The sequence below is a fragment of the Chiloscyllium punctatum genome, chromosome 23 (genome assembly GCF_047496795.1).
Source record: "Chiloscyllium punctatum isolate Juve2018m chromosome 23, sChiPun1.3, whole genome shotgun sequence".
Classification (NCBI taxonomy): domain Eukaryota; kingdom Metazoa; phylum Chordata; class Chondrichthyes; order Orectolobiformes; family Hemiscylliidae; genus Chiloscyllium; species Chiloscyllium punctatum.
The window spans coordinates 82,482,641-82,499,788 of NC_092761.1; the positions used below are offsets into that span (position 1 = coordinate 82,482,641).

General features: G+C 41.7%; 1 protein-coding gene across 1 annotated transcript; it reads left to right on the forward strand.

Moving 5' to 3' along the window:
• Positions 1-3,497: 3,497 nt before the first annotated feature.
• Positions 3,498-17,079, forward strand: LOC140494185 (uncharacterized). The gene is made up of 4 exons (XM_072593300.1): positions 3,498-3,608; positions 8,188-8,253; positions 10,725-10,878; positions 15,553-17,079. The coding sequence occupies exons 2-4, from the start codon at positions 8,211-8,213 to the stop codon at positions 15,995-15,997; spliced, it is 642 nt and encodes a 213-aa protein (XP_072449401.1). The 5' UTR covers positions 3,498-3,608; positions 8,188-8,210; the 3' UTR covers positions 15,998-17,079.
• Positions 17,080-17,148: the final 69 nt, after the last annotated feature.

The window sequence follows — 17,148 nt, forward strand, 5'->3', positions numbered from 1 at the left end:
AGGATTACTTTTGCTCCCCAGAACAATCTTGGAGTAGTGTGCAGTGTTGGCAGAGAGGGGCGAGGTAGCTTGTGTTTAGTGCAGTCTGATTAAGGTCGGCTAAACTGTTGTCCTCACTAAAACTTGACAAAGTGGAGATGGAAGGTAAAAACAATGACTGCAGATGCTGAAAACCAAATACTAGATTAGTGGTGCTGGAAGAGCACAGCAGTTCAGGCAGCATCCAACGAGCAGCGAAATCGACGTTTTGGGCAAAAGCCCTTCATCCTGATGAAGGGCTTTTGCCCGAAACGTCGATTTCGCTGCTCGTTGGATGCTGCCTGAACTGCTGTGCTCTTCCAGCACCACTAATCTCGTAAAGTGGAGATGGAGGCTATCGCAGGGGAACAAGGAGGCTGCAGTGAAGGGTTTACTAGGGAACAAAAGATAACAGAGGTCTAAGTGAGGTAATGGCTGAGCTCCACACAGATTGCAATGAAAACTGAAGTTCTTCTGTAGGATGTATTACCAACTGAACCATTCAGTGCCATAAAAACTATTATAAAATGGTAAGAGTCCTTTTTGCACATAATGTTCATGCTAGTCATCAAACACCTGTTTACTCTAAGCTCATTTCCCAGCACTTGATCCATAACCGTACCTACTATGGCATTTCAAATAGTTATCTAAATACTTTTTAAATATTGCAATGGTTCCCTCCATCATCTTTTTAGGCAGTGAGTTCCTGAAACTCACCATCCCCTGAGTGAAAAAGTATGTCCTTAAATCCCCTCTAAATGCTCCTTACCTTAAAACTTTCACTTTGGTAATTGACCCCTTTACCAAGGGGAAAGGTTTATTCCCAGTGACCCTATCTATGGCCCTCCTAATCTTGTGTACCTCAATAAGCCTGTCGGCCTTCTCAGCTCCAAGAAAAACAACCCCAGCTATGTCATTTCCCGTCACAGCTGAAATGATCAAGGTCATGCAACATCCTGGTGAACTTCCTCTACACTCTCTCTGGTGCAATAACACATTTGTTATTGTGCAATGACCAGACCTGAACAAAATACTAGCTTACCTAACATCCCAGATAGCTCAGTCAAATGCTGTTATGACCTTACAGTCATAAACATGATGTATTTTATAAAATGTGTTCCAGAATGTTAGAAATAATTTAAATGAATGTTTTATTTGCATCTATTAGAGAAATTAAGCCTTACAGATTGTTGTTACTAACAACTGTGATAATCATCTTAAAGAAAATCTCTGTAAATTGAAGTTCATTGTGGTTATACTTTCAGCAATTCAATAAACAATTATAAATCTTACTGTACATGGCTCAGCATCCATATTATTATCAACTTCTTTAATTATTAAAATATTATTATGGAAATATTACTATTGAAATGTGACTTCAGCAGATGGAATTGAGTTTGGAGGTAATTTTAATCTAAACTCTTCCCAGAATTTGATAGAATCACTTGGCACTGCTTTTACAAACTGACCGATTTTTATCTCTTCAAAATTCAGTGAAACGTTAAACGGAGTGAGGTGTAACACCAGGGATCCAACCTAAAGCAGTTTCTCATTTGGCAGAATAAGTTAAAATGATCCCATAACCTTCATTTTATTGGTACCAAGTACTTATTTGTGACAGATATTTCAGAGATATGGGGAAAGAACAAAAGATTGGTACTCACTACTTTCAGAAAGTTATGGATATTGGCAGGAAGAACATTGAAAGACAATACAAAATAGAGGGTACAATTCTCAAGGTGGTACAGGAGCAGAGAGACATGGGTGTATATACACACAAATCATTGAAGGCAGCAGGACAGGTAGAGAGAGCAATTAATAAAGCATGCAGTGTCCTTGGCTTAGAGTACAACAGCAAGAAGTAATGTTGAACTTGTACAAGACACTTGTTAGACCTCAGCTAGAGTAATGTATATAGTTCTTGGTACCACAGCAGTGCAATGATTTTAATGGATTGGAAACAACCCAAGAATGATCTACAAGAAAGGTTTCAGTGTTGAGGATAGATTGAAGATGTTGGGAACTGTTTTCCCAAAAGAGAAGAAGGCTGAGAAGAGATCTGACAGAGGTTTACAAAATCATGAGCAGACTGGATAGAGTTGGTAAGAAGAAACTGTTCCTGCTTGTATAAGGGACAAAAATGAGAGGGCATAGATTTTAAATGATTTCCAAAAGAAGCAAAAGATGAGATGAGAACATACTCTTTCACCCAGTGAGTAGTTAGGATTTGGAGTGCACAACCTAGCAATATGGTGGAGACAGGTTCAATTGAGGCATGCAAGAGGGACATTGAATGATTATTTAGATAAAAATAATGCACACTGGTATAGAGTAAAAACACAGGATTGTAATTGGGTAATAGTGCTTTTTGGAAGAGCTGGTGCAGGCATGATGGGCTGAATGACCTCTTTTTGCACAGTAAGACTTCTGTGATTCTTCTGTGATTTATCTTGTTCGACTGTTCTATCTTTATTATTGAGGAGTTTTGAAAATCAAACACTCTAACTATGGATTTAATTCTCTGGCTCAAGAATAGGCCACTTTATAGAGCCAGAGATGTACAGCATGGAAACAAACTCTTTGGTCCAACTCATTCATACCGCGCAGATATCCTAAAGTAATCTAGCCCTATTTGCCAGCATTTAGCCGGCTCATTCTGTACACATACCACCCTCAATATGAAAATGTTGTCCCTTAGGTCCCTTACCCCTCTCACCTTAAACTTATGGCCTCTAATTTTAGACTCCCTTACCCTGGGGAAAACATCTTGTCTATTCACCCTATCCATGCTCCTCATGATTTTATAAACTTCTGTAAGGTCACCCCTCAGCCTCTGACACTCTAGGGAAAATAGCCACTGCATATTCAGCCTCTCCCTATGATTCAAATCCTCCAACCATGCCAAAATCCTTGTAAATCTTTTATGAACCCTGGCAAGTTTCACAGTATCTTTCCTATAGCTGGCAGACCAGAATTGAATGCAGTATTCCAAAAGTAGCCTAACCAATGTCCTGTACTGTCGCAATATGACCTCTCAACTCTGTATTCAGTGCACTGACCAATAAAGGCTAACATGCCAAATGCATTCTTCACTATCCTGTGACTGGAGACTCCACTTTCAAGGAACTATGCACTTGCACCCCAAGGTCTCATTGTTCAGCAACACTCCCCAGGACCTCACCATTAAGTGTATAAGTCCTGCTTTGATTTGCTTTCCCAAAATGTAGTGCCTCACATTTATCTAAATCAAACTCCATCTGCTACTCCTTGGCCCATTTGCCCATCTGTTTAAGGTCCCATTTTACTCAAGGTAACCTCCTTTGCTGTCCACTACACCTCCAATTTTGGTATCAACTGCAAATTCATTAACCATGCCTCCTATGTCAGACACAGATAGAATCAGCCATAGTGGTAGCTAGTTTTTGGATTAGGTTAAACAAACATTGACAGGAAACTTTGTTCTGTTAATATTTGGTCAACACAAACATGTCGAGGTGAAATCTTTTGATGACATCAAGTTAATAAATTTTAACATTTGTGGTTTACAAAGCAGGCATAATACAGTGAGCAAGACGACTAGCTTGAATCAGGTAAGGAATGCTTTTGTTTTAATGTTTCAAGAGCTTTAAAATGTAATGCATGAAAACTACCCAAAATTATAAGAATCTATTCTTCATTGATAAGTTCAATGAAAAGCTTTGTTTTCTTTCATATCCAGTTTTGTTCGCATTTCCAAATGACTCTGTGGTTAAAATACCAATGTGGTAGTGAGCAACAAAAGATTGGGAAAATATTACCTTTAATATCTGGTTAAGTTGAGCTGAATTTATGCTGAAATATAAAAAGTACAAGGTGCCAATCCACCAGATCACATTGATCCAAAGCTGAATGGTTTCTTAAACAAGTATTGCAGCAAAATTTAAATTGTTAGCAAGTACAAGTAAAATGTTTTGATGATAGGCTTGAAATGAAGCAACCTCTAAACAATAATTATACTTCTCCGCATTCAGAATGAGTATCCAATGGAGAACCAAATGTACCGTTGCAATCAGTTTAACATGATTATTGCAAAGGTACATTTGGTGGAATAGGCTTGAGGGGCCAAATGGCCACCTTCCTATTTCTCGTAGTTACCAAAGACTTTAATAGACTCACACCTTCTGACTGTGGAGAAACTGACAAATATGCCTATGCGTGAAAGTGGACCCAGGAATAGAAACAAAGTTCTGACCTTGGGACGGATTTATTGAGTTTTTTTAATTCATTCATGGGATGAGGATGTTATTGGCTAAGCCAGCATTTATTGCCCATCCCTAATTGCCCAGAGGGCAGTTAAGAATCAACCACGTTGCTGTGGGTCTGGAGTCACATGTAGGCCAGACCAGGTAAGGATGGCAGTTCCCTTCCCTAAAGGTTAGTGAACCAGATGGGTTTTTCCAGCAATTGACAATGGATTTATGGTCATCGTTAGACTCTTAATTTCAGATTTTTATTGGATTCAATTCTATACCTGCTGTGTTGGGATTTGAGCTTGGGTCTCCCCAACATTATCTGGGTTTCTGGATTAGCCTTGTCATAGAATATGAAAATCTAATTGTGAACTGTTTTCTCCAAGAGGTGAAAAGGCAGCATTTTGTTGCTGTTGGGCACAATATTATTTGAAGAATGTTTGAAGAATTGAGAAATTAGTACTCTTATTACCTTGAAATCAGCCTGTTGGAATTTCACAGGGAAATCATCAAGGAACCAACATTCTAGCCATCTTGTTCCATGCTTCTTTCGGGCTCAGATTTCTCTACTGCTTCTTGAGTCTATGCTTGTGCATATCCAAGAGTGTTAGACTGTGCAGGAACCCTGAAGGATTGATATATTAATTCAATACATCTCACAGCTTTTCAAAAATCTTTTTCATTCAAATCCATTGAACCACTAATTTTAGCACAGAGCGCAGTTTTCAAATTTTGTTTTCATACATTTATGTTTTCATGGGACAAAGGAAATGAGTGGATGAGGTGAGAAAATTGGTTAAGAGTGATATAATTACAGAGATGGTTATTTGATACAATAACAAGGACAGGAGGTGTAGGACCTGGAAGTTCCCCTCTAAGTCACAAACTATCCTGACTTGGAACAAGATTGCCATTCTCTCACAATGGCTGGAACAAATTCTTGGCAGTCCTTCCCTTGCAGTGCTGTGGTTGTCCCTACCCCTCAAAGTAAGGACTACAGCTGATCAAGAAAGCAGCTCACCACAGCTGTCAAAAGGGCAATTAGAAAAGAACAACAAAATGCTGGGCCCAGCCAGTGACACCCACATCCTGTGAATGAATTCTCAAAACATCTATTGTGTTGAGTAACCCACTTGCTTCACACAGAATCTAACAGCCAACAGAGAGAGAGGCTCCCACGTTATCAGTCTAAGTTTGATTCAAACTCAGGTCCACACAGTATAGAAGTCAGCAATATTTACTCAATTTCAACTGAAGGAAATAGACAAAATGGGTAAAAATAAGAAACATTCCAAAACAAGAGCAAGAGTTCTGAAATGACTACTGTGTTTTATTGGCCTGTTCTTTTTTTAAAAGGTGTGTGGTGATTTCATCTGGAGCATGACATTTTCTATCAGACACGAGCAGCACAGGTCACAGAATCATAGAAATGTACAGCACAAAAACAGACCCTTTGGTCCAGCTCATCCATGTCACTAGATATCCTAGCTAAATCTAGTCCCATTTTCCAGCATTTGGCTCATATCCTGCTAAACCCTTTCCTATTCATGTACCCATCCAGATGCCTTTTAAATGTTGCAATTGTACCAGCCTCCACCATTTCCTCTGGCAGCACATTCCACACACACACCACCCTGTGTGTGAAAAAGTTGCCCCTTAGATCCCTTTTAAATCTTTCCCCTCTCACTTTAAACCCACACCCTCTAGTTTTGGACTCCCCAACCCCTTGTCCATTTACCCTACCTGAGCTCCTGACGGTCTTGTGGTATTACTGTTCTTGAGGGTGGACAATCTATCATCTCGAGCAAATCTGGTCCACATGTGACTCCAGACACAAAACAATGTGCATGGCTATTAATTTCCCTGAAATGGCCACAGACGCTGGGACCAGGGCATCAAGTGTGGATCCAGGAGCTTCAACAAGAAAAAGCTATAGTCAGTCAGGCGATGCTGACAAGCACATGGGCAACCCAGTATCAATACATCACAGAATAAACACACATAATTTCACCACATCAGTGTCAGAAGAGGTACAGTCAATCCTCACCTTTTCATATGTAGCTTTAGATTAGCTGCCACCATCCTCTTTCTTCATGGATATCTACAAGGCCATATGGCCCACTGTTTTAGTGAACAAGCAAACAGTGGCCTAATAAGTAGAGCCTCCCCTCTTAAATAAGATGTAGTTTATTGCATGATAGAAATTAGCCACAAGTATGAAAGGGGTCATTCTAGACTGTGACACAGATGGTCGTTCGTGATGCAGTGGCAGTGTCCCTATTTCTAAGCCAGCAGGCCCAGGTTCAAGTTCCAACAGCTCTAGAGATGTGTGATAACATCTCAGAACAGGTGGATTAGAAAAAATGATGACAATGAAACAGATCATTATCAGCTATGAGAGGGTTTTTTACAGAGTTATCAAAGACTATGATAAGGGGGTCATTGAAAGGAAAGAGGATACAGTGTAAACTAATTAAGACTGAGATGAGGAGAAATTTCTTCACCCACAGAGTGGTGAGCCTATGGAATTCACTACCACAGAAAGCAATTGAGACCAAATCATTGTATGATTTCAAGAGTTGGATACAGCATTTGGGGCTAAATGGATCAAAGAATCTAGGACAAAATGGGTTGAGTTGGATGATTGTCGTGATCATAATGAATGGTGGAGCGGGCCTGAAGGGGATGAATGGCCTACTCCTGCCCTATTTTCTGTATCTGTGTCATTCCATCTATTACATTCTTTGTAATATATTTTGAATTGAGACTTTGATGGAGGGTGACAGTAAGGTTAAAAAAATTAAATTCAGAATTGGGGGCTAGTTCTATAAGATTGGATATCCTGATATCCGATATCTGATGTATTCTGACTGGAGGAAGAAGAAATGACTTGGGGAAAGAGGAAGTCCCACAGTTTAATGGACTTGGAAGTGATTGACTGAAAAGAGAAAAGGGTGAGTAGAAAAGGTATTATTAAAGTTTGGTGACAACAGACCTGCCCAACAATTGGCCAAAGGGCAAGAATGTGAACTGTCCAGGGGCACAACCTGACCCAAGGAGGTCTGTTCATGGCACGTGGTAACAACAGGTAAGGGAGTAGATTTGAAACCATGTTTGTAGCTTGTTCAATGGCAGGCCCACATCATTTCCTGAGAATAAGCCAATCAGCAGCAAACATGGGTGAGAAAGAGTCTGTTTGGAAGATTCTCTCCAGTTTCCACAAGGTCCATTCTCCCTCCATGTGTGACCGTGCTCCTGCCCTCCAGCACCTGCCAGACCAGGAGGAGCAAAAGATGGTGGCAATGGCTGGGAATGTCACCTGTGCACAGCAATGCCAACTACAGTGTGAGGCAGGGTAGAGTGAAACATCCACAGCAGGAAACTATTCCGTCCTGGAAGATCTAAGGGGAGGGTGTGAGGGAATGCACTCATGAATTGGACAGACAAAAAGAGAAAAGGTCGTAGGTGTGTGTGAAAATGAGGGAGAGACAGACTGTTCGAAGGAGAGAGAGTGTGTGAGAGAAAGTGAGTATGAGAGAGGGTGTGCGTGCACGGTTGAAGGAAAGGGAAAAAGGTTGCACTTCTGAGGGTGAGAGAATTTGAGGAGAGAGTGTGGAAGATAGAAAGTAAGATGGTGCAAGAGAAAGTGTGAGAGAGTATATGTGACAAAGAGGGTGTGTCCTTCTCTCCCAGTGTGCAAAGATTGGAAGAATGGAATGTCGGGGAAGATATCGATGGGTTTAACTACCCAGAATCTCGGAACACCTTACCATCTATCAGGCTCCAATGGTTGCTTTTGTCACTTAACAGACCTAACAACAGATTTCATTAGTAATTTAATGTTATGCTTATTTTACATGGTTTGTAATGATTCCTCTCTTCTTTATATCATTCTAAATGTATGAATACATTCATTCATCCAGCTCTCTATTAATTGCAGAGTTTTGAGAACTTGACACCACCATGAAGATTCTCGCAGTTGCTTCAGTGCTCTTTATCATCAAAGGTATATACTAAAAATCCTTCACACTACTCAAAACTCAACTAATAGTGGAAACAAAACTATAATGTACAGCAATATTCTATACTGATGGATTTTCAGTTTGTAGATTCCGCGGAGCTTGTCTTCTGTAAGTTATAATGTATGCAATGGAATGAGGGGTCTTATTGCTGGGATCAAATATTCATAGAGTAGAATTATGCAGTCATTCAGTTTGGAAGTCGCCCCAGTACATGCCAACCATAATCCCAAACTAAACGGTCTGCGCTTGGCCCACATGCTCCAAACATTTCTTATTCATGTACTTATCCAAATATCTTTTCAACATTGTAACTGTACCCTTACCCTTTGCTTCCACTGGTAGTTCATTCTACACACGAACCACTCTCTGTGCACAATAATTGCCCCTCATTTCCTTTTGTAAATCTTCTTCCTCTCACCTTAAAAATCTGCCACGTAGTCTTGAAATCTCTCATCCTAGGGAAAAGGCGCCTGCCATTCACCTTATCTACACCCCTCACGATGTTATAAACCTCTATAAGGTCACCTGTCAACCTTTTTTGTTCCAGTGAAAAATGTCCCAGCTTATCCATTCCTGGCAACATATTGATAAATCTCTTCAGAACCCTCTCCAGTTTAATAATATCCTTCCTATAACTGGATGACCACAACTGGACACAGTGTTTCAGAAGAGGCCTCACCAATGTCTTGTACAATCTCAACATGATGTCCCAACTACTATACTCAACGGTCTGAGCAATGAAGGCAGGCATGCTAAATGCCTTCTTAGCCACTCTATTTATATCTACATCTTCACTCTTTGTCATTGTTCAGTAAACCCAGCTCAGCATGGAATGTTCCAGATTTAAAATGTAGCTTCCTCTAACCTGCACCCAAGGGGTTCACCAAGTAAAGAACATTAGTACAAGTGAATGGAACACACTTTCTAACAGGCTATGACTTCCATTGAGGTTATGACTTCAACTGCAATGATAAAAGGGATGAGTTCAATGGCTAATCTTTCTGTAGAAGGAACTGAAGTTGAACTAAGTTTGGGCCTGGCACAACACAACTCTGGCACCTCTGATCAAATCTGCTTGAAGTGGTCACGTTAGGATCAGGAGCACCAAGGTCACCCAGTATGTGACCCAGTCAGACTGGAATTAGATTGCCCAGTCTAATTGTCACCAGAATGCAGACCATGGAACCAGTTAATACAGTAAAATTGCTTGATGTCTTTAAATACAAGCAATCATAATACAGTGATAATTACAATACAGCACAGTGTTTTATTAAAATTAGGGTTAATTTATGAAGTTGTCTATAATTAAAGCAAAATCTCTTTGATATGAGTCTTCAGTTCTCCTTTACTGAAGGTTATCTTCAGAATAAATTGCCATGAGATTAATATTGGCACTGATGTGAGGGACTGATTACAGCCTTGTGATTTAGATGAGACTTGAGACTGATATCTTGGTTGATCTGATGGTATCAAGACCTCAGGTCACTTTCTATAAGAAAAGCTCCAAGCTTTCCCAGGCCAACATTTCTGTGTCAACATGATCATCTGTCTACATTCTTTCTGCTCATTTTTGGGATCTTGCTGTGTACAGGATGGCTGATTCCAAGTAATAAGTTGTGTGTGGAGCATTTAGAAATGTGGACAAGCTCATTTATTCAGATAAGTGTTGGAAATATCTGAATAACAGTTTGGCACACAACACTTGTTCTGAGCAATCTGTTTTACCAATATTTAACTATATTTCCTTATTTTCCTATTTTGTACCTAAGATTTTGTACCTAGTACATTTGTACCTAAGATGGCACTGGGAAAGGCAACATTATAAAAGAGAATGAGTCATCATGGTGGCTCAATGATTAGCCTGCTGCCTCACAGCACCAGAGACCCGGGTTCAATTCTACCCTCAGGCGACTGCCTGTGTGGAGTTTGCACATTTTCCCCGTGTCTGCATGGGTTTCCTCTGGGTGCTCTGGTTTCTTCCTGCAGTCCAAAGATGTGCAGGGAAGGTGGATTGGCCATGGGAAATTGCCCTCAGTGCTCAGGGATGTGTAGACTAGGTGGAACAGGCAGGGTTACAGGGATTGGGTAAGGAGGTGGGCCAAGGTGGGATGCCCTTTGAAGGGTTGGTTTGGGCTGAATGGCCAGCTTCCACACTATCAGGATTCTATGATTGTACACTTTTCACTGTACTCCCGTATTTGAGTAATTCGAATTCTGTTGCCAGAAGTGCAAGGACCTCTTGTTGGATTTGTGGCTAGGCATTGTGTTTATCGCAAGAACATTTTCCAAATTATAGGCATCCATCAACCTATATTGCATTGAGGACAATTCCTGTCTGGAGAGGGCATTGAGGAGAAATACACACATTAATAATAGCGTTACACTGGTAGCTATTCACATAATCTTTACAATATTAACCATACTAAGTAGTCTTTCTTTCTATGTTCCTGCCCAGGAACTCAGGGTGGTGTTATCCCACAGGATGAATCCGAATCGAACAAATCTGTACACACGCAACAATCTATTGATTACTTGTTAAAGCAAGAGACTGACATAATCAGAGCTGTTTCTGATATTCTGTCACAGACTGAGATGAGTAAAGTAGCAAAGTGAGTATTTAGCTACTAGCATTTTTAATTATGAAGAAACTATTTCTTTCTTCACTGTTAAGTTACTTTTTTGGCCACGATTTTAATCACATGTCCCAATATCTTCTAACATGTTACAGTATCAAATGTTGTTTGATTGTCATCCTGTGAACCAGTTTGTGATGTTTTACCAATTTAAAGTCAGTGTATCAATAGAAGTTACCCTATTGTTATAACAGTAATCTAAAACAAGAATTTACGCAAGAGGGCCGATTACCCAATCATGAGGGTTGCAAAGCAGGAGTTACAAGATGCACTGTAGCAACTTATCAAGGATTCTTTGAAACATGCAAACTCTACCATTTAGAAGGACAAAGTCAACTGATACATGGGAAAACCATCACAGGCAAGTTCCCCTCCAAGTCAGATAGCAACATGACTTTGAAATATATTGCTGTTCCTTAATTGTCACTGGGTCAAAATCCTGTCAGCCCTCCATAATAGCACTTTGGATGTCCCTACGTTCTAAAGACTGCAATGTTCAAGAAGACAGCTCATTATCATCTTCTCAAGGCAAGCTCAGAATGGATAATTATTGCACTCTGATCACTCACCAAAGTGTTAGGCTGAAGAAGGAACCCTTCCCACTTCACTATTTACCTTATTAAAAAGGTAATCTTCCAGGCTAAGCCTGAATCAGCCTATTTGCAGTGATGAGAGCGGACTAGGTTGAGTGAAGAGTAAATTGCTACTTCACCTGGAAGGTGTAACTGGGACCTTGGGTATTGAGGAAAGAGGAAGTGCACTTTCTATGATTGTGGGGCTCTGAGGAGATGTTGCAAGTGAAGGAGGAGTGGACCAAGATGTCCTGGAAGGCACAGTCCCTGTGAAGCCTGACAAGGGAGTGGTGGGGAATATGTGTCTGGTGATAGCATCCCACTGGAGGTGGCAGAAATGGTGGTTAGTGATCCTCTGGCTGTGGATCAGGGTGGCACGGTGGCTTGGGGCTGCATAGTGGCTCAGTGGTTCACACCGCTGCCTCACAGTGCCAGGGACCTGGGTTCAATTCCAACCTCAGGCGACTGTGTGGAGTTTGGACATTCTCCCCGTGTCTGCGTGGGTTTCCTCCAAGTACTCTGGTTTCCTCCCACAATCCAAAAGATGTGCAGGTCAGGTGAATTGGCCATGGGAAATTGACCATAGTGTTGAGGAAAGTGTAGACTAGGTGCATTAGTCAGCAGTAAGTATAGGACAATAGGGCAGGGTAATGGGTCTGGGTGGATACTGTTTGGAGGGTTGGTGTGGACTTCTTGGGCTGAAGGGCCTGTTTCCATACTGTAGGGATTCTATGATTACATATGCACCCAAGAAGATGATACTGGTGGGGTGACAGCTGAGGACCAGGGGCACTATCGCAGTTAGGGGATGGAAGAAAGGGGGTGAAGGCTGAAGTGTGGGAGTTGTGTTGGACCCAGCTAAGGGCCCTGTCAAATACAGTGATGGGGAGCTCTTAGTTGAGGGGGAAGCTGGGCATTTTGGAGGTACCCCTTGTAGAAGTCGGCATCATTGAATAGATGGAGAAACTGGGAGAATACAACTGGGAGAGTACTTACAGGAAGGAGGGTGTGAGGACGTATGGTTGAGGTAACTGTGGGAGTCAGTGGGCTTGTAGTGGATATTGGTGTCAAAGTGTGGCGCTGGAAAAACATATCAGATTAGGCAGCATCCGAGGAGTAGGAGAGTTGATGTTTTGGCATAAATCCTTCATCAGGAATATGAGACGGGGTGGGGAGAAGGGGGGCGGTGGTGTTGGTGGTTGGTGGAGGGGGGGGAAGATAGCGGTCTGAGAGATAAATTAGAGGATGTAGGTAGGGGTGGGGATGAGGGGGGTGTGGGGGAGGTAGCTGGGAAGGTGATGGGTGGATGCAGATGGGAGGTGGTTGTGATAGGTTGGAGGGGAGGGGAGCCTATTTCCCAGAATTGGAAACAGAGATGCCGAAGAAGCAAAGGTGAAATAACTCCACAGAGGCCAGTACCCCGTCACCAAGACCCCCTTTACTTTCATAGGGAGAGTCCTTTACACTGACCCAATTCCCTAAGAGCCAGCTGTCTGAGTTGGGTCAGTGATGTCTGAAACTCCAGTTCTTAATCTGATAGCCAGAGCTCCCTGATTGGACCAGATTAATAGCCCCAGTCAGGGGATTCATATTCTATGTGGTCCATCTGGCTGGCCTATTCCAGTCACTACAGGAGGGAGGAGTCAGAGACAGATAGGGTGAAGGGGAGAGTAAGAGGGAAACTGACCAGACTATCGCAAAATCCCAACTGGTTCATTGATGTCCTTTAGAGGAAGAAAGCAGCCAGACTTATCTTGTTTGGTCACTGAGCAACTCCAGATCGACAGTAATGTGGTTGACTCTTAATTGACCCCTGAAATTGTCTAGCAAGGCATTCAGTTGTATCGAACTATTATGATAAAGTCAAATAAATCCGAACTGACCACCCAACATCGTGACTAATGGACGATCTGCAGAGACATCTCGGTAATATTGGGAATTTGTGCCAAATCTGGGAGAGCTTCTCATAGACTGAGCTGACATAGTCACATGATCCTGGACCCCATCATCACTGTTCATAGTTGTATCCTTTACCTTTGCAGGATAGATCCACCATAGAGGTAACATAATGGTATATGGTTTACAAGATAATACATGGCTTGGAAAGGGTGACGCTAGGAAATTGTTTCCATTAGGCGAGGAGACTAGGACCCATGGACACAGCTTTAGAATTAGAGGGGGTAAATTCAGAACAGAAATGCGGAGACATTTCTTCAGCCAGAGAGTTGTGGGCCTGTGGAATTCATTGCCGCAGAGTGCAGTGGAGGCCAGGACGCTAAATGTCTTCAAGGCAGAGATTGATAAATTCTTGATGTCACAAGGAATTAAGGGCTACAGGGAGAATGCAGGGAAGTGGAGTTGAAATGCCCATCAGCCATGATTGAATGGCAGAGTGGACTCGATGGGCCGAATGGCCTTACTTCCAGTCCTATGTCTTATGGTCTTATGAAAGTGAAACTGATAAATTTTTCCAATTCTGGAAAAGCATGGGATGCAGCACCGATGATGCCATTGATGCACCAGAGAAAGAGATACGGGGAAGGACCAGTAGGATTGGAACAAGGAATGTTCCACGTATCCCACAAAGTAATAGGCATAGTTGGGGCCATGAGGGTTCCTATGGCAATGTCTTTGACCTGAAGCACGTGAGAGGAGTTAAAGGAGAAGTTGTTTAAAGTGAGGATGAGCTTGGCCAGGCAGTAGAGAATGGGCGTGAGTGAGGCTGGTTCAGCTCTTGTTCCAGGAAGAAATGGAGAGCCCTCAGACCACCCTGGTGGGGGATGGATTTGTAAAGGGAATTGCACATCCATGGTGAAGACGAGGCAGCAGGAGCCCCCAAACCGAAAATTCTGAAATTGATGCCAAGCATTTTATAAAAATATTTTTGGGGCTGTTATTTTGAACTGATGGGTGTGACTGAGAGCGTTCCTGCTGTTTCGTAGCAAGAGCAGAGGATTTGTTGAACTGACTATATATGAAAATGCCAACATGGTTGGAGCATGCAGCAGTAGTACATCATAGTCCGCTTTTGAAATGACCAGATCATGATCAAACTGGCTGACCTGATGTGCACATTGCATTCTCAGAGTGCACTGGGCCGCAGAGACACTTGCTCTGATCATTCAAAGACACAGGAGAGTTTGGTTAAAAGTGTGAGGGTCAGATTAAGTGATGCAGCCTCCTTCTCAGGCCTATGGTGTTGTTTCCCTTCTTCTGGCTATGGCTGGGAAGGCAACAACTCTCAGAGGTGTGAATGCAGAACATTGGAAAGGGGAAGATGGAGCCCACCTTATCCACAGCTTGTTCATCGTGTCAGGTAACATGATGAGAGTGAACTGGGAGCTGAGAAAAGGTGAATCAGAGGAACCTAATGCCAGCCTCAGTATACTCAGTGAAAGTGGACCCTACAGGCATACAGCTGGTTCCATGGTGTGGAACACAATCTTCTCCAGCGAGCTCAGAAGATATAAGCATCCAGGTTCTCCATTGCTCCCATCAGTTATGGGCCATTTTGGTGATGGTGTCTGAAGGTGTATCCATTGACATTAGCCACCCATATGAGATTAGGAAACTTCTTATTGTACTGCCGCCAGGTCCTTGGGGCGCGACCCTGGGCATTAATATGCAGCAGAAGCATCACCATTCTTCCTGTTGACCCCTACCACCAAAGTCTCCAGCCTCTCTCTTCTAGTTCTCTATCTGTGTAGCTCTCACTCAAAGCCAATGTCAGTACAAGGCATCCTTCAGCAACTGGCAGTTCTTGGTGGATCTATGGCCCACCAGGATTAGAACTATTCCATCATTATTCTCTTGTGTATTTACACCAAGAAAAGAGTGAGGAGGAAAAATATTCAAAAAGTAGCTTTAGAAAATCAAATTGAATTACCAAATTTAAAGGGAGACTTGTTGCATGCTTGAGACAACATTCAGTGGAAGAATACAGGGGGAGGGTAGGAGGTGTCTTGTGTGGAGTTTAAGTACCAGAATAACTGTGTGGGTCTTAGTGCACTGTTTGTGGTCTGCATGTTCTATACATGTCTATGTGAAACTGAGAACTTTATGTTTTTTTTCTATAAAGGTCAAATTTAGAAGGTGTTGCGACATTTTTCAAAATTTTGGTTGAATATTCATTAGTGCAAGTACACCCATTGTTAACGAATATCAAGTGGAAAGGGGAGGATGCCTATTTTCTTCTGTTAGAGCAGATCGGTTTGATCTATGACAAGATGGGCCAGGCATCAAAAAACTTATATGAGGCAGCTGACAACGAAACAATATCCACCATTCATGAGGAATTGGAAGAGCTTTTGGAAAGCCTCGAAGTTAACCGTGAGGATCTGATTAATGGCTTGGATTGGATATATAAGGGCATCACCCACCGGGTGGAAGATATCTATAACATAACCACTCCTACCTCTGGAAACTTCACTCAACTCACTCAAGGGATGAAGGAATATTTTACATCTGTGGTTGACGTGGTAAATGAAGGCCTGATAAAATTCTTGAAATCGCAGCATGATTGAAAAAAAATGCTTGATGGATTCTGACTCCAATGAGGTTCACTGGGGACAGAGAATACTTAATTAAATTTCCAACCAATCGTAATAGTTAAGTAATTATGCTTTCCTTATTTTAAATCCAACAACATATTTCTGTGAATGACCAACCCTGTATGTCTTACCTGTTGACTTGACGTATTTCTTCTGCAGAGAATTATCTTCACTGTGTATTTGAAGGAGAAGGAAAGATGGGGAGGCTAGATAGTGTCTTTTCTGGAGTTGTGCTGTCTCTATTAATTCTACGATGTTCGAACTGAGATAATCCACCGAAAAAGTTTTATGATGCTGCATTTCCTCCCAAACATTGTCACTGCAGTTCAGTTAAATCAAAAGAAAATGTAAATCTGGACCGAATAACCATTTATAAGAAGCATTGCAGCACTTCACCCAAATTGCTTTGACAGCACCTTCTAAATCTGCAATCTCTACCATCCAGAATTGAATAAATTGAGAGAAATGGATTCTGTGCACGCAGTTGGGATTATTTTAGAATGGCACCATATATCTGCAGGGCCTGCTTCTGTGCTATTATTGTTCTCTATTGTATTCTATGTTCTATGTGGAAGGACAAAGGTCACAGATAAATGGGAACGTCAAGTTTCCCTCCAAGCTACTCATAGTCCTGACTTGGCAAGATATCACTGTACAATATTGCTGTGTCCAAATCTTGAAAGTCCCTCCTTATTATCATTGCTGGAATCCTCTACTTCAAGGATTGTAGCAGTTCCAAGAAAGCATCTCAGCCCCACTTTCTCAAGGGTAATTAGGGATGGGTAATAAATGCTGGACGAGGCAACGACACACACATGCGGTGAATGAATTTTTAAAAGTGGCTAACAAATAAACTACTAACAATTAATAATGTTAGAGCAGTATTTTACATACAACATGCTATGTCACTGTTTTAGTAACTGCATTTATATGTTCGCCAATAGGTGTGCAGAATTGCTTTAAAGTCATCAAATGTTGCAAATGGATATTGAATGATTTTGGTAGTCTATGTACTGCATTAATTGTAGTAACCAATAAAAATATGAGAAACAAGAGTCATTTGTCCTGAGCTATTGATTAAAAACATGTACTCAATGATCCCTGCGGACTGCATCTGTAAATGC